Raw genomic sequence first — 17762 nt, 5'->3', positions numbered from 1 at the left:
TTCAATCAAAAATATAGACTTTATTTGACAAAAACATGAAGGCAATTGCAGCTGTTTTTATTTTCCTTTAAATATATCCCGATAAAAATATAATAGTATTTAATGTACATTTCTGACACTTATAAAAGTACAAAAAAAAGAAAGCATCTGTAAAGTACATGACAGGTACAACACATGTGTCAATTCCTCATAAATACGACTATTTTAGTGCCCTGCCCTGACTTTGGGCGACGTTACTAATAGCAATAATAATCTTGCTTGCAGCATAAATCACACTGCAGTCCTGTCTCTACATTTGAATTAACTGCAAAGTAATGCAGTAGTTCTTAAATTCCGGATTGCATGTTCAGTAAAGTCAATGGCTCTTGTACGTTACAAAATTAAAGATAAATAACACACCTGAATGCTTAAAGTGCTTGTTTACTAAAAAAGAAAAAACACTGACCATTCCATCATACTTGCATATTAACTCCATAGAACAAACTGGGGCATAAACAATGTTCCTGACATTTATACAGGCAACCAAAACTTATATAAAATTATTTAAATTTCTGTCAAAATGAATCAAAGCACCAAACAATTATGACCAGATAATTCTGTAGTCATCAGTGTGTTGTACGGGGTATATAAAATGCACTTTTGCTAAATTACAAAACCAGCGCACTACTTACAACGTAATGCTTATAACACTATGACCAAAAGCACATTTTAATACTTAAGCTCTAATGTTAGAAAATCATAGGTTGATAAGACTACAGGTGTGTTTTTTCTTTATTATACACTACTGCCCAGACAGACTTCTTAGGGCTGTTAAAATGTGTACAGACAGTACACATTCATGTAGCACTAACTGGATTCAAGTAAGAAACAGTCAAGATTTATACCTGAGTTAACAGTCCATCAAAGTCCTTTTCAGTCCACCTCCTCAATGGTTGGCCCATGTGATGCAGCATTACCAGTCTGTGACCTACATGATCCTGTGGGCATCCCACCCTGGTAGAGTTTGGAAATTATGGGATTGCAGACCTTCTCCAGCTCCTTAAGCTGGTGTTCATATTCCTCCTTCTCAGCCATCTGGTTGTTCTCTAGCCAGGAGATGGTCTGATTACACCTGTCTATAATCTTCTTTTTGTCCTCCTCACTGACCTTCCCCTTCATGTCCTCATTCTCCACAGAGCTCTTCATGTTGAAGGCAAAGGACTCTAAGGAGTTCTTGGCAGCTATCTTCGCTCTCTGGGCTTCATCCTCAGCTTTGTACTTCTCTGCCTCCTTCACCATGTTTTCAATCTCTTCTTTGCTCAGTCTGCCTTTGTCATTGGTGATGGTGATTTTGTTTTCCTTACCAGTGCTTTTATCAACAGCAGAGACTTTTAGGATCCCATTAGCATCTATATCAAATGTGACCTCAATCTGTGGTACACCACGAGGAGCAGGTGGAATTCCACTAAGTTCAAATTTGCCAAGTAAGTTATTGTCTCTGGTCATAGCTCTCTCACCTTCAAATACTTGGATTAGGACTCCAGGCTGGTTGTCTGAATAGGTGGTGAAGGTCTGAGTTTGTTTGGTTGGGATAGTAGTGTTACGTTTAATGAGAACTGTCATTACACCTCCAGCAGTCTCAAGTCCCAAAGAAAGTGGTGTGACATCCAGTAACAGAAGATCCTGGACATTTTCAGACTTGTCACCCATCAGGATTGCTGCCTGAACTGCAGCTCCATAGGCAACAGCTTCATCTGGGTTAATGCTCTTGTTCAGTTCACGGCCATTGAAGAAATCTTGCAACAGTTTCTGGATCTTAGGAATGCGTGTAGAACCTCCAACGAGAACTATATCATGGATCTGTGACTTGTCCATTTTGGCATCTTTTAGGGCTTTTTCCACTGGATCTAACGTGCCACGAAACAGGTCAGAATTCAGCTCTTCAAAACGAGCTCTGGTAATAGTTGTATAGAAATCAATACCTTCATATAGGGAATCAATTTCTATACTGGCTTGAGTGCTGGAAGACAGGGTTCGTTTTGCTCTCTCACAGGCTGTCCTAAGCCTCCTGACTGCCCTTTTGTTCTGGCTGATATCCTTCTTATGTTTTCGTTTGAACTCTTCAATGAAATGACTTACCATTCGATTATCAAAGTCCTCTCCTCCAAGGTGAGTGTCTCCAGCTGTTGCCTTTACCTCAAAGATGCCATCATCAATAGACAAAATGGAGACATCAAAGGTACCACCACCCAGATCGAAGATTAAGACATTCCTCTCACCTCTGCCTTTCTTGTCCAGTCCATAAGCAATGGCAGCTGCAGTAGGCTCATTAATTATTCTCAAGACATTCAGACCAGCGATCACCCCAGCATCTTTAGTAGCCTGGCGCTGAGAGTCATTGAAGTAGGCAGGTACAGTTATAACAGCATTAGAGACCGTATGTCCCAAGTATGCCTCAGCAGTCTCTTTCATTTTGGTCAGCACCATGGAAGAAATTTCCTCTGGGTTAAAAGCCCTCAGCTCTCCTTTGTACTCTACCTGTACCTTGGGTTTGCCTCCATCACTGATCACCTTGAATGGCCAGTGTTTCATATCCGCTTGAATCACAGGATCATCAAACCTCCTGCCAATCAGTCTCTTGGCATCAAATACTGTGTTCTGGGGGTTCAAAGCCACCTGGTTCTTGGCAGCATCTCCGATGAGCCGTTCGGTGTCAGTAAAAGCCACATAGCTGGGAGTGGTTCTATTACCCTGGTCATTTGCAATGATCTCCACTTTGCCATGCTGGAAGACCCCCACACAGGAGTAGGTGGTTCCGAGGTCAATGCCAATCGCTACCTCTTTGGATGCAGACATTTCTCTGAAGAGTTTCTAATACTTCCCTATGTCACACTGCTTAAAGGTCTGCCCTTCGGTATCTCGATTTTGAAGATTTTAAGTAGAAAGTCTAGTAGATGCGAAGTCCTTACTTTAATAATCAGAAATAAACGATTTTGGTTATTGTTACGCTCTGCAACTCAATCGTATCTCTTCTTATACTTGCACAGTTCAGCTGATGTTTCACCTTCATATTTAACAGTGCAGAGCAGCACTGCCTGCGAAGGAGGGGAGCAAATGAACCAATAGAGGCCCACCATTGGCCCTCACGTGGGAACGTTCCCGAACGTTCAGCTCCTTCTGACCAGTCCTAGCAGGAGAAAACTATTGGTGCAGGCACGTCCTTGAAGAGCCACGATGATTCTCGGTTTTTGCTGGTGAGTTAGAGAACCTTCTGGACAATTCTCGTCTGTCCTTTCTTGATCTGGGGAAATTGCAAAAATCGTCAAGAGTTGAGCTCAGCATATAATCATCCCGTAAACCTGCCAACCCTGATTGGAATCCTGATTCTAAAGACATGCTTCTGGAGCATTTCTCCCCGGGCCCCCCGCTGAAAACAGGATCTGTGGGACCTAGTCGGGCTTTCCCGGTCAACAAATGTTAAATAAATAAATAAAATAAATTTAATTGTGACATGTTGCAAAGCTGCCCCCACCCCGTTGTTGCCGCTTCTCACAATATGCCTAATTTATGTACACAAATGTTATATATGAAATATTCCACGCATATACCTGTAGATCGGGATTTATCAAGCTATTATAAAGGAAAAAAGACATTTATTCAGTCATTCATTTTCCAGTAATACGTTCAGTCCGAGTAATTTCCTATGCTGTAGAAGTTAATCCACTCTTCGTTCTTCACTGCACACGTTTGAGCCGCTACTAAAGTCAGTCACCAACCTCTCAACTGTACAGATTTTCGCAGAATGTCCAGACTTTTGCCTCATAATTTTGGTCCATTTTTCATAAAATTGAGGCTTTATGGCAAATCATTAAAGATTGAAGTTTGAAAATAACGACAGACATCAGAGTTTTTGACTTCGTACCTTTCAAATAATTCATGCTAATAAAACCTGTTATTCTATCAAATTTCTAAGTTTGTAAGAGCAATATTTAAAAACTGCCCCTATTTTTGGTCCTTTTTCTTGTTCTAAGATGTTGAGAGGTATGAACCTTCTAGGTTTGTGTTGCTTATATGCCCACTCTTTCGAGAATAGGCAGTCAGAAATTAAGAAAAGATCCCCTTCCATTCTCAGTGCAACACAATCAAAATTCTATTAAAAGGCCATCTATAGCAATACAACTCAATCACCCTTGGACTCCAGTAAATATATACACAGTTTCACACACACACACACACACACACACACACACACACACACACCTTGACCATCCCTGCCACAAAAGCAAACTATTTTGCCACATAATAAGTTAAAGCTACGTTGTGTCTAACCCGTCGGTTACCTGCAGTAAATTGGAAGACAATGCCGTAAGAAATATATGTTATTAAAATGTTACTTAAAATATGCCAACCGCTATTAATAATAAAAATGCCCACAGCAAAGTTTATCATGTAGTACTTCTTTAAGACTTACTGAAGTCCTATAAAAAAGATGAGCCGTATCATTGTTTTCCAATTTCTAGCCGTGTGAACTAAGTTATTCATTTATCAAGACAGGAATAAGTTTGCCCACATAAATGCGTTTAAATGGCAGATTGGTTAAAAATAAAATTATGGCATTACTTGACTGAAGGACATTTCTTCCAGACAAAGAAATCCACACTGTGAAATATCTTTTAAACCCCTCCATCTGTGCACCTTTTATGGATGGTTGTACTCAGTCCTTAAATTATTCCGTACAATACTTGAATGGTGTTATAAATATTTATATACATCACTCCATAAAGTTTGCTTTATCATAAATCAAGTAGTTGTTAAAAATACAGTAAGGTAAACATATAAGGTTACTAATACGTGCTTCTAATATATTGCTGCTTGTATGTCCAACAGACTGATTATGGACTCCCTGTATACGAGAAAAAATAGGAAATAAAATGCAGTAGACTAGATAACATTTCTACATTACCAATTCACATTGAGACGCCCATCACTTATTAAAAACACCCCGGTATAAATAATCCCATAACACCACAGATAGCACGTCAATATGTGCTCTGTACACACTAGATGTTTCCATTTGAGCATTACACTGTGCAGAAAATGTAACCAACAATTAAAAGAGTGATAGTCTGAAAAGTTACTGTACATTAATTATATGCAAACCATTCCTTTCCCGACATATATTGATTTAAAAAAAAATACATATAACTACTGGAACCTTTTTTCTTTGTTTAAAACAGTACCATGTGTTGTAGAATTTATAACTTAAAAATGCTTATGTAACCTACCTCAAATGTTTGTTTACCATTAAGAAAGAGATAAAGTTTTAAAAATACCCTATTTTGAGTTGCTGATTCCTAATACTTTGTCAAAAGAATGTAGAGTTGTAAGTTTATTAAATGTAAAAATGCTAATGCACTGACCCCGACTGTTCGACACTGCCATCACCAAGACACCCCTTAATATGTATTTTCAATAAACGTATGAAAAAAATGTTGAATGTAAATATAATTATGGTCTAAATGGGATATGTGTGGTTGATTTAAAAATATGAGGGAATTCTAGCAATCCAACAGATATTCGGTTTGAAGTTTAAAAAACTACTGCAAAGAGGATTCGCGCCACTCTTGGAGTTCGGGATTTAGTTATTAAAGGTTTGCAAAATGGAAAAAAAATGTATTTTTCTTTCTTAATTTATTAAATTATAACTTAAGGTTCAAGAGGGGCAAGTTTAAAGATAGTGGATGCAACTCGTTTGTTTGTCTTTTCGGCTTTTCCCGGTTAGGGGTTGCCACAGCGGAACTCTGACCCGCTAATGATTGGAAGCAGATTTTTAGGGTGCCGAGTTGCCAGCCCGACGCCCAACCTTCAGTGAAGGCACGCCCATTCACGCATGTCTTTCGGAGGCCCCTCGTCCCGCGGGGAGGATGGATGTAACTAACTCCCATAAAGAAACCATTTATTTACGTTTGTATGTATGTATTTATGTTGTAACGGGGAATCCCCAATAGTCTGAGGTTTAGTGGGACAATGGCCAATTTAGCGATGCTTCCCATCATCTTGACCTTAATGTGGATTTATTTATTAATATTAGTGAGCATGGACCACTTTGTTAAAAAAGTCTTATCTTAAATTCACTACGCTATATTTAGCGAGTGGCAGTCCCTGCTTTATTACTGAAATAGAGTGTCACCGTTTACCTAGTGAAAGCATTTGCCAAGAAACGTGTTATCCATTGCTGTGATACAGACAGTGGGTGTGCAGTAAGATAGTGGTCAGTAGTGATATAGACAGTGTGGTGTAGTAAGACGGTGGTCAGTAGTGATACAGACAGCGGGGTGTAGTAACATAGTGGTCAGAAGTGATAAAGACAGCGGCTTGTAGTAAGATAGTTGTCAGTTGTAATACAGACAATGGGGTGTAGTAACACAGTGGTCAGTAGTGACAGCGAAGTGTAGTAACAATGTGGTCAGTCATAATACAGAAGAACATAAGCGGTCAGTAGTGACAGCGAAGTGTAGTAACAATGTGGTCAGTCGTAATACAGACAGTGGGGTGTAGTAACAGTGATCAGTTATAATACAGACACTGGGGTGTAGTAACAGAGTGGTCAGCTGTGAATCGTCATTTCCAGTGGCAATGTGGACGGTATGAGAATGGGCCAATAAAACACATCTATTTAAGGATACCATCACATTACACGAACATTACTTCACTTAAAAAATTCTCAAACATAGTGTGATTCAATGTAATACATAAGGTATGAAATAAATAGGTTCATAGATTAGTACTAGGCTAACTGCCCTTGCGGGCCATTTTACGCCTTGCCAATTACCAGATGTGAGAATCAAATCCTGCAACTTGTGTTTGTAAGGCAAACACCTTACCCATTACACCACCCTCCTACCCCTGTAATTCTATTTCTGTTTCTCATTGTACATAATGTATTCAATTCCTTGGCATCTGACGGACCCTCACTGATAATATTGCAGAACTAGTATTGGGTATGGGAGTGCATTCACTGAGATTTGTTTTTTGTATTTGTCCTTTGTTGACCTGGGTGGTTTCACAAGACTGGTAATTGTTTTTCATCGTAGACCCAAGGTGGTGCTTCTACTACTAATGGAAATTTGGCCTGGGTATCGGGGAACTTCTCTACTCTTTTCGATATGTGCCATGGGATCCTTTCCATCCACCTGTGCTACCAGTGAATCTAGCAGATGGGGTCTCGGTTTAACATCTTATCCAAAGGGCAGCACAGTCGGGAGTACAGCACCCCCTTATGCTACATTCCAGTGTTACAATGGATCTGTCTAGTGTGAGAACTGGGAATAGAACCTTCAGCCTTGTCACAAAAACTACAGTGTGCTATATATCACAATAGTGTATTACAGAACATGCAAATTGTACATTAAACCCTGACTTTCTCCACCAGGGTGATAATGTACAGGTAACCCCCATTGAATAATCAGTTTGATGCTTCACTGCATCATATTAAAAGCTGACCCGGAGCTCGGCATATCTCTCAAGTGTGCCTTATTACAAGCAACATTCCTCATTTGTGGTTTTAAAACATGCATGTTCTCCATGTTCTACAGAGTCTGTCACATATTAAGTGTGTTAAGATTTTTTTTTACTGACAGCCATGATAAATAGAACTGAATCATATTTATTAATTAAAGGAACATTTCTGTGAGTAAAATAACACATTTTAACAACCCTACGAGCTTCCTACATGAAGTTGTTGGTAAGTTGTTAGTGTTCCACATTTTGTCCATTTGTCCCATATTATAAGACGTGGTAGTCCACATTTTGGGATTAGGAGGTTGAGAGCTATGGAACTTGGACATAAAAGCTAACAAACTCCATTATTTTATGTTTGCGAAGCAGTGCTTTTGCTGTTTAGCGGGTGAAAAATTAAAAAAAAAACAGAAAAGTATGTATGTGTGATATTCTTCTGTCTGCCTGTGTCAGTGGATTCACTTTAGACCATTGAAATACCATAATAGAGAAATTCAAAATATTGAGACCAAAATCTTGAAAACAGCAATAGACCTGAAAACATTGAATTCCATAACATCGAAAAAACATAGCAAAGCAACACTTACTATACTCCACCACAACAACATACAAAAACAAACTATATTAAACTTCTCCAAATATAAGCAGAGGGGCAAGCCCCCATGCACCCCCACACCCCTTGCTACTGAAATATATCAACTCCGAGATCACACTACACAGAACAAAATGACAAACATACCTTTCCACACTTCATGGTTGCCTGTTTAAATTGCAAAAAAACTATCCTCAACTTTCTCTTAGAAACACTACTTCACTGCTAAAACATTACACATTACTATACATCTCTCTGATACTTACCAGAGTTTCACAGGTAACCTCAGTCATGTTCCCTTCTTATTTACTATATCACAAGGTAACACATCTTAAAGACACAGCAACCAATTTGCACATCATAACAGTATTTACACAGCCAATTCAACACTCTAACATTCCACATTGTGAACCTTCAGCATAATGCACTTTCATGACTTTGTTCTCAATATTTTGAATTTCAATATTATGGTATTTCAATGTTCTAAAGTGACTCAGTGTCAATGTATTCATGCTTGCATGAACGAAAGTGGAAGTGTGTGTGTGTGTGTGTGTGTGTGTGTGTGTGTGTGCACGTGCAAGCGCGTCATAGACAAGGGGAGAGAGAAAGAAAAATCAACCGAGCAATGGGGTGCCGCATTTAAAATTAAGAGGTACGCATACCTGTCAACCTCTTATTTTAAGAAATCAGGATAAAGACTAAAATAATGGGGGATAAAGGCTCATAAATAGGAGCAGATTTTAAACATTCCTGGTTTAAAATTTAAAAGTTAGAATAAACTGATTTGTTTTAACATGTATTTTCTGAAGGAAAATACATTATGCAACTCAGATGTATGTCATTATTTAGTTATTTTAATTCCCCAATGACTTTCCAGCAAACCACATTTTTTTTGAGTAATGGACCAAAAATGAGATAAAATCTAGACAGCTGATAGTTACAGAGATAAGAAACTTTTAATGGCTGCTATTATTTTAAATGAGTTGTGGAGGCAGGGATAGCCACCATGTGGTGTGAACCTAGGCTGTAGATGATTGTCACTGTTGAAGTGACACCCCAACCCTATGTGTGAAAAGGGGGTTGTGGATGAATGGATTATTAAGTGAGTTTAATTGAACATTTTACAGGTACACTGCTTGTAAATGTTTGCATGTGTTTAATACAAATGTGTGTAGTTATTAAATACTTACCAGACTTATAGCTTGGATATAAAATACTTTCTCCAACAGCATTTACATATACTACAGCAAGTTTGAAATAGTAGGTGGAGGAATTACTTTACGTCAAAGATATAAAATTTAGTCAATATCACACACCCTGTTAGGCATTATTGCTTGCATAATATACGGTTCTGCCAGTGCAAGAAGAAGAAAGCAGATTGGAACAAATATGCATGTATGAGGCACCTTGCATGCAGCACACCTGTTCTTGTACTACTACTTAGGTAGCTTACTGGTATACAGTACCTAACAAACAGACAGACATTAATAGTCCAGCAGGAGCAGGATGATGCAGATTAATCCTTAAGCTAAATTGTTAGAGGCTGAAATACACTTCTGAATTGTGAAGTACATTTGTATCTCAGGCATAGCTGCCCAGGATCAGATCTATACTATTTTCTGAACCTTAGAAAAAGGCACTGACGTGTGAATTCCAAGCAGCTACATAGAAACCTCTTGCAAATCACAGATGCAATGTTCATAAACCTTAGATACCTCATCATCATAAAATTATCCAGATTCCATCTGATTGCCCAGCAATAAATAACATTCAACTTAACTGTGTTCCCTGTTGGTCATTATGATGCAAAGACCAAAAACTCCTTTCTGTCCACAAACTTATTAAATCTGCTGGGTATTGTCTGCACTCATACCATGTTGTTATAGCCTGGAACTCCTTATTTTTATCCATCAGGTCAATACCCTCCCTCAAGTCCTTCAAAACCATTCTGAAAGGCTTCCTAGCCAAAAGCTATCTATGTTCTTACTCATCACCAGTATAAACTAGATCTCCAAATGTGAACAAATACCTGTTCATACCTTACACCTCCTTACTCTCTCTTCTTCACTCACGTTTTTACTTTTATCAGTTTCTTTTCCCTGACTTTCTCTGTAAATATACCATAAGCCTGCTTTTTTTCTCACTTTGCATTGCAGCTCCTGTTTGTATTATACGAATTTATCTTTAATTTCTCTATAAACTAGCTAAAATTCTCTAACTATTAAATCATTGTCATATAACTCGCATCTGTTGTTAACCAATGTTTTCATATCATGTCTAATTTGGTATAGTTATTTAAACTGTACTTCTTTTTGTATTATTTTTAAAGAATGTAAAATATATTCTTAAAATGTTTTGTAATACTTTGGAACTTTTCTCCCCAGGCCTCCACTGAAGATGGGTTCCTACCCAGTCAGGCTTTCCTGGTAATCAGATATCAATAAATAAAATAAATATAAGCTAAGAGGTGAGCTTAATGGTTACTGTTTCATGCATTTGAGATAGAGCTTCTCATCATAATAAACAAAATGATGTCTTTGACGAAGAAAGGCACACACCTTGTCTTAGGAGGACAACTGTGTCTCAGAATTTTAAGGAATTATGTTGCATTTTTTTAGCACAACATTCCTATACCATTGTGTTTATGAATCCCCAATGCTTAAGGCACAAAAGAGGATAGATGCCAAAAGAAGCACTTCATAAAGTTTTTACCACTCTGAGAAGTAGTATATGCAACTAAAAGCATGGCTTAACACTTGGTCAGGTGTCTCATTTAGTGTACCTCCTCTGTTAGGTACTGAACACCCCAGTTGTTGTGGACATCTTCTTCAATATCATACCCATTAAGAACAATAGAAACAAATGCTATTACATTTATGGCACCATAACTCTCAGGTTCTTAGAACAATAATCAAGGACAAAGCAAAAACGAGATACAAATGCCCAAACCAGGGAATAACAGGTTTGGCATTATCATCCACTTTCTAAAGGATCTGGACTCAGAAACCTAGATATATTGTTTAGTAACTGCAGGCATGAAGTATTTACTACAAACCACTGACGTTAGGAGGACTGAATCAAAAATACAAGGCAAAATTAGGGATATTCTGAGAAATCAGATGAGAGCTATGTCTTGGAGTTCAAGGCATAGCTCTCAAATGATTTTGCAGAATCATTTAAAAATGACACTGCACTAGCATTTTGAAACCATTTTGCTTTTCAATAGCTGCATGACATTTCATAGTTAAAGTTGTAATGTTAGCAAAACACTATTTTATTGCATTCATAGCTCATAATTAACAATAATGAATCCATTAATTTGTGGATTGTCCACTTAATCCAATTCAAGGTTGAGAGGAACCAGAAACATTAATCCTAAACAAAGAGGTATACCCTTATGTAACACTAACACATGCATGCATGCCACAACTGTGAACATAGCTCTAAACTTCTTAGCTCAAGAATCAAACACAAGGCTTAAAAAACGGAGAGACAAAAATTGGACAGTTTCTAAATATTACAGTAGTTCACTTAAATAGTGCCATGGTGGTGCATCAGTTAGATTTGTCCCTGCACAGCAAGAGGTTCTCCAGTTTGATTCTCAGCTCGGGTGCCTTCTGTGTGGAGTCTGCATGTCTTCCCTGTGGTTGCATGCGTTTCCTCCTGATGCTCCGGTTTCCTCCCACATTCCAAAGACCTGTAGTAGGTGGATTTGCCACTCTAAATTGGCCTTGTGTGTGTGAGTGAGTGGTACAGATGAACCACTGTGGCAGGGCTAGCCACCTGGCGGTGCAAACCTTGGCTCGACTTGATTGTCACCGTTGAAGTGTCACCCCAACCCCATGTGCAAAATGTAAAAAAGGGGTTGAGGATGGATGGATGAACTTAAATGATCATAGAACAACAGGTTTTGCATTAATACACATTTTCTTAACAATCATAAGTATGATGTATGAAACGCTGGTGTCTAGCATTATTGACAAAGTGTAAACCCACTGATTTACCATTTTAGGAGGAACAAGGCACAAATATGAGGCACATCATGCTGTTCAAAGAGCATGCCAAGGAACTGTAGGCACAGCTATATTGCCATGGGAAAATAGCTTGCAGGAGATGGGGAGGGGTCAGGAAGGCAGCAAGTTGGTTAGGATGAGAAAAGGGCGGGGTTGTATAAAGGTAGATGGGTAGGTAGGGGGAGAGTTTAAAAAAACACAGGTAACCAGGCAAGATCTCTTTCCAACAGCAGAGCAGAACAAAGAAGCCACACAGGGAAGGATAGAAGAGGCAGTGCTACACAGGAATGAACAGGAAAAGTAACAGTGATATAAGCAACAATGAAACAGTGATGAACAGGGATCACTGAATTCCTGAAAAGAGTACAGCAGCATCAGGAAGTAATGGCAATTAATAAGACTTCAAACCTGAGTGCTTACGACAAGGTCAATCATGTTTGGTTAAGTTCTTAAATGCACACATTTTGCAAGATAAATAATGTTTTCCAAGTTACCTGTATTAAAAAAGTGGGCCCCACTTAGCTGATGGTTTAGTGTAAAGTAAAGTATGTTTTGTTGATTATTATTATGTGTGTGTGTGTGTGTGTATGTGTGTGTGTATCATTTATTCAGAGCTTCCTGGCTTGGACACCTGTGACTACAAGATTTGGATTGCTCGGACCTACAAAGCTGATCTCAGTATTTTGTTGCACTTGCTCTAGCTGTCTCAATGCTATTTAACACTTCTGTGCTGTGGTCATTAATTCAGTTGAATTTATCCCTGCGTTTGTCCTGCACTTGTTAAAGAAACACCATCTGTTTATTACTGTACTGCTCTTAGATTTTTTAACAGTATTCTGATATTTTCTAACCTCCTCTGATACTGCAAAAGCTGTTCTGGGTTTGCCAAATTTCTCCCAAGTTTGCCAAAATATTTCTAAGCTTTGCAAGGTTTTTTTCTGAGTTGTTGAAGTCCTCTTATGTTTGTGTACTTTTTTTGTATTTTGTGAATGTTTCTCTGGGTTAGTGAACTTATTTCCAAGGATTCCTGATACTGCAGGAATAATTTTTGTTGTAAAGCATTTGTTACTGCACTTGAACTCAAAACCAGTTCATTTTGCATTAAGAGGTTTCTTTTGTACTATGGTGGGGAGCAAAGGACTGAATTCAACACTTCTCAGTTGGGAACTGCTGCTGGAAAGCTTATTATGTGCTTATCTGATTAGCCTGTGGGCTTAATTGTGTAAAAGTCTTTCATCCTGCTGGTATAAAAGCATCACATTTGCACATTATACAAATGCAGTTCTGTATGCCTTGTATATAAGCAAACCTCTCCAATATAAAATCCTCTGGATTAAATGCTCTTTATGGTCTCCCACTGTTCACAGCTGCTCAAAGAGCTGCCAGTGTGGGCAGATGACAGCACCACTACATGTCATCCTACAGTATACTACTAAACAGTCGCACTTAGAACTTTAAGTGACTCTCCCCTACTCCTTCCCATCTACCAAGGATCTGGTATAATGGATAGGCACTTCCCTGTCATCTCTGTTTCTGGTCTGGTGGATATGGGCATCCTGAGACAGTGTAATAACTGCCTCATGTTCACTGACAACCACTTAATTTTAGAACAAACACAGCGTGTGAGAGATGTAGCTACACGTCATTGGATGCAACGCTCTCACATACACACACAATAAATGCAAACCAGGTTGTTAGTGTTAAACCCAAAACACTCATTACCAACACTAAGGAACAAACACATAAACCCACATATGTGGAGGTACTCACTTGTAATATACTCAGACCTCCAAGACTCCTTAAAAGCATCCCTCAGTGTCCCTGCACACACTCAAACAAGACAGCACCTCACAAAACGCATAACTCTGAAAATCATGGTAGCCCTGCTTCCAAGCCCACAAGGCAACACACCACACAGCCAAACATTCTAGTTATTGGGGATTCCTTTGTAAGACATATTTATGTCCCCCTTACCAGGCTAAACAAGGAGAAGATGACAGTGACCTGTCTGTCTGGATTTGCCAGAACATGCATGGACTTAGGTCTTTAAACCACAAGTATCAGTATTACACAGTCATAGTCCTTGTGGGTGTAAATGACTCAAGCTCTACCTCACTGGACTATATGAAGAGATACATGATGGAGCTCTCTGAATATGTGTCTCAGGCAGGTATAACTCTAGCCTTGAGTAGCATCCTACCTTCACCAGTGATGATGTCACAGTACCAGCAAAAAATTATTGACTTCAACAATTGGCTTAGTTTCCAGTGTCACAGCAAAGGGATCCAATATCTGTCAGCCTTGGGAGATATTACTGACAGACCGTGATAATTTGCCAGAGATGGTTTGCACTTGTCACCATTTGGCTTCCAGATACTGGAAAATACTTTATCTATCTCCATAGTGCCTGTTTTAGGGCACGCCAAGTTGTTAAACCCTCCAAGATAACAAAAATGACTCACGACTACCTAAAGGTACTGCTGCTTAACACTAGGAGTTTAAATAAGAAACTGCACTCCCTCGAAGCACTCCTTAACACTAGGAGATTAAATAAGAAACTGCACTCCCTCGAAGCACTCCTTAACACTAGGAGATTAAATAAGAAACTGCACTCCCTCGAAGCACTCCTTAACACTAGGAGTTTAAATAAAAACTGCACTCCCTCGAAGCATTCCTTAACACTAGGAGTTTAAATAAAAAACTGCACTCCCTCGAAGCACTCCTTAACACTAGGAGTTTAAATAAAAAACTGCACTCCCCGGAAGCACTCCTTAACACTAAGAGTTTAAATAAGAAACTGCACTCCCTCGAAGCACTCCCTAGGAGTTTAAATAAGAAACTGCACTCCCTCGAAGCACTCCTTAACACTAGGAGTTTAAATAAAAAACTGCACTCCCTCGAAGCACTCCTTAACACTAGGAGTTTAAATAAGAAACTGCACTCCCTCAAAGCACTCCTTAACACTAGGAGTTTAAATAAAAAACTGCACTCCCTCGAAGCACTCCTTAACACTAGGAGTTTAAATAAAAAACTGCACTCCCCGGAAGCACTCCTCACCATAGAGAATGCAGACATATGTGCAGCCACAGAAACATTGTACAAAACCGTGGAAAGCACCCCGGCTATCAAACACTACACTGCCTTTCATTCATTTTGATCCACCTCAGCTCAGGATAAAATAAAGGGAGGAGGTGTTTCAGTGTTCATAAAAGACAAGTACACTGCTAGACTGGTCCAACAACATGACTCATTTGAGCTACTCCATGCCCAACTAACCATGGGTGCAGCCCTCTATTATATCCTGGCTAGCTACAGATCCACTAACATGTGTCTGGAAAACCACACTTCCTACCTAAACCTATTGTAATCTCTTAATATTCAGCCTAACACCATACTTATGGGTGACTTCACCTACCCCCCCCCCCCCCCATAAATTGGGAGACTTAAATAACCCATAATTCACTTGCTTAGAGGTTTTTGGATTTCATCAACACAAACACCCAGGAGCAACTAGTTACCTCCCCAACTAGATGTACAAATATCTTAGAACTAGTACTCACAAACATGGGGAAATGCTGATCTGTCCTGTGCATTAACTCTTCCCTGGTATGATCTGACCACAAAATGATCTCCTTTAGTATTAAAACTAACCTAGAACCTCCATCAAACTCCAAACCTGTTAAGAATGTTGCTAAGGCCAATTACCTCAAACCAAGTGACAGCTTATTAAACGTCTAAGCCCCTCCAAACCCAGATGTCACGAGGCCTACTCTGAGCTGTACAACCACATTCATAGCTGCATGGAGGAGTCAGTACCTGTCTGAAACAAACCTATGATTACTGGCAAAAATAATCCACCCTAGTGGGCCTCTAGCATAAGTAGGCTATTCAACAAAAGGAAAAAAAATCTTCTCCAAAGCCAGGTTATACCTCATACCATGCTTTTCGGCCCCAAAACTCGGACGGAACCACAAAAGGAGGGGGAGTATCAATATTCGTCAAATATACCCACACCTCCAGGTTGGTGGCACAGCACGAAGCATCAGAGACTATCCATGTGCAACTAACAGTGGGTAAAACTGCCTTCCAGTTTATAGCCTGCTACAGACCACCCTCCCAAGCCCAGGAACCCCACTTGGCCTTCCTGAGAACACTGGAAAATATGAAGGTCTCTCCAAACACCATTATATTGGGCGACTTCAACTACCCAAACATAGACTGGGAGCATTACTCTAGCATTACTCTAGCTCCAACACCCTAGCCCAAGGTTCCTAGAATTTATAAACTCAAATGCTATGGAACAACTTGTTACCACTCCCAGAAGAGGGGAAAACATACTGGACCTGATCATCACCAACATGGAGACTCTATGCTCCAGACCAGAAGTGTATCCCTCACTGGTAAGATCAGACCATAAACTAATCTCACTGGATATTCACATCCTGACCCCACACCCTGCCCAAAAAACCACAGTGAAAAACTTCTCTAAAGCAAATTTCACACTCCTCAAAACCGAGATGGAATCCTTCAAAGCCCCCGGGCCTGTGGAAAATACGGCCCAGACCGCAGAATCCTTTATAAACGCATTCTATGAACACCTTCAGGAATGCATGGATCATGCAATCCCAAATAAAACCAAGACCCAATTCTCCAAAGGCAGGCGTCCTGTCTGGTGGACCCCAGCCATAAACAAACTATACAATAGAAGGAGGAAGCTACTACATGATAGAGCAAAATCCCAAAAAGGGAAGGCATCTCTGATCAGCAAAAAACTATGGGCACTCATAAAATCGTCCAAAGCCAGCTTTGAGAGAAAAATTGCATAGGACACTAAGGATAATCACAAGGCTTTCTTTAGTTATGTTAGGAACCTGGGTGGGAATTCCCAGATATGCTCAGAATTAGTCCAAAATGACAAAAAATACACCGAACCCACAGACATTGCCAACATCCTAGCTGACAGGTTCAGCACAAATGTCTTCCCCCCCCTCCCCACCAAAAGGGCAAATATCTATCCCAGCAGAATGCTGCCCCCCTGACATCTCAGATGCTCAGGTAAGAGCCCTCAGGTAAGAGCCGCCCTCTCCAAAGCAAAAAAACAGCATCAATGGGACCAGACGGTGTCCTGGGCTGCATCCTACATGAACTCCAAGAAGAGCTAAACCCAAACATAAAACTACTGTTCAATCTCAGTCTTACTACAGGATGTGTACCCAAAGAGTGGCGTACAGCAACAGTGGTCCCTCTCCACAAAGGTGGTGCCTCAACGGATCCTGGAAACTATCGCCCCATAAGCCTGACTAGCTTGGTCTGCAAAGCTATGGAAAGGATCATCATGGATCTCATAAATAAAGATATTGGGGACCTACAAACACTGGATCCTACCCAGTTCGGCTTTGTTAAGGTCAGATCTTGCCTCTTAAACCTGGTTGATTTCTTTGAAACAGTCACCAAGGCCATTGACGAGGGGAAGGTGGTCCATACAGCCTACCTGGACCTCACAAAAGCCTTCGATACAATACCCCACTCGGGCATTATAGATAAGCTCGCCAGCTTAAATATAAACCCCTATGTCACTAGATGGGTTGCAAACTGGCTCAAGGACAGAACCCACATGGTTAGAATTGCTGGAGCCATGTCAGACTCCAAACCAGTTACAA

At 39.8% G+C, this 17762-nt stretch overlaps 1 protein-coding gene across 1 annotated transcript; it reads right to left on the bottom strand.

The window, feature by feature from the left end:
• On the bottom strand, window positions 1-3026 carry LOC122813815 (heat shock 70 kDa protein-like). Its single transcript, XM_044086343.1, has one exon. It carries the CDS (start codon window positions 2833-2835, stop codon window positions 913-915), a length of 1923 nt encoding a protein of 640 aa, XP_043942278.1. The 5' UTR covers window positions 2836-3026; the 3' UTR covers window positions 1-912.
• Window positions 3027-17762: the final 14736 nt, after the last annotated feature.

The sequence above is a fragment of the Protopterus annectens genome, chromosome 10.part0 (genome assembly GCF_019279795.1).
Source record: "Protopterus annectens isolate FY-2018-M chromosome 10.part0, PAN1.0, whole genome shotgun sequence".
NCBI lineage: Eukaryota > Metazoa > Chordata > Ceratodontiformes > Protopteridae > Protopterus > Protopterus annectens.
Note: the sequence above shows the minus strand (reverse complement) of the source record. Positions and strands in the feature narration are given on the sequence as shown.

Coding starts and splice junctions, on each gene's coding strand:
- LOC122813815 (XM_044086343.1), bottom strand. CDS start 2,835: ATGTCTGCATCCAAAGAGGTAGCGATTGGCATTGACCTCGGAACCACC.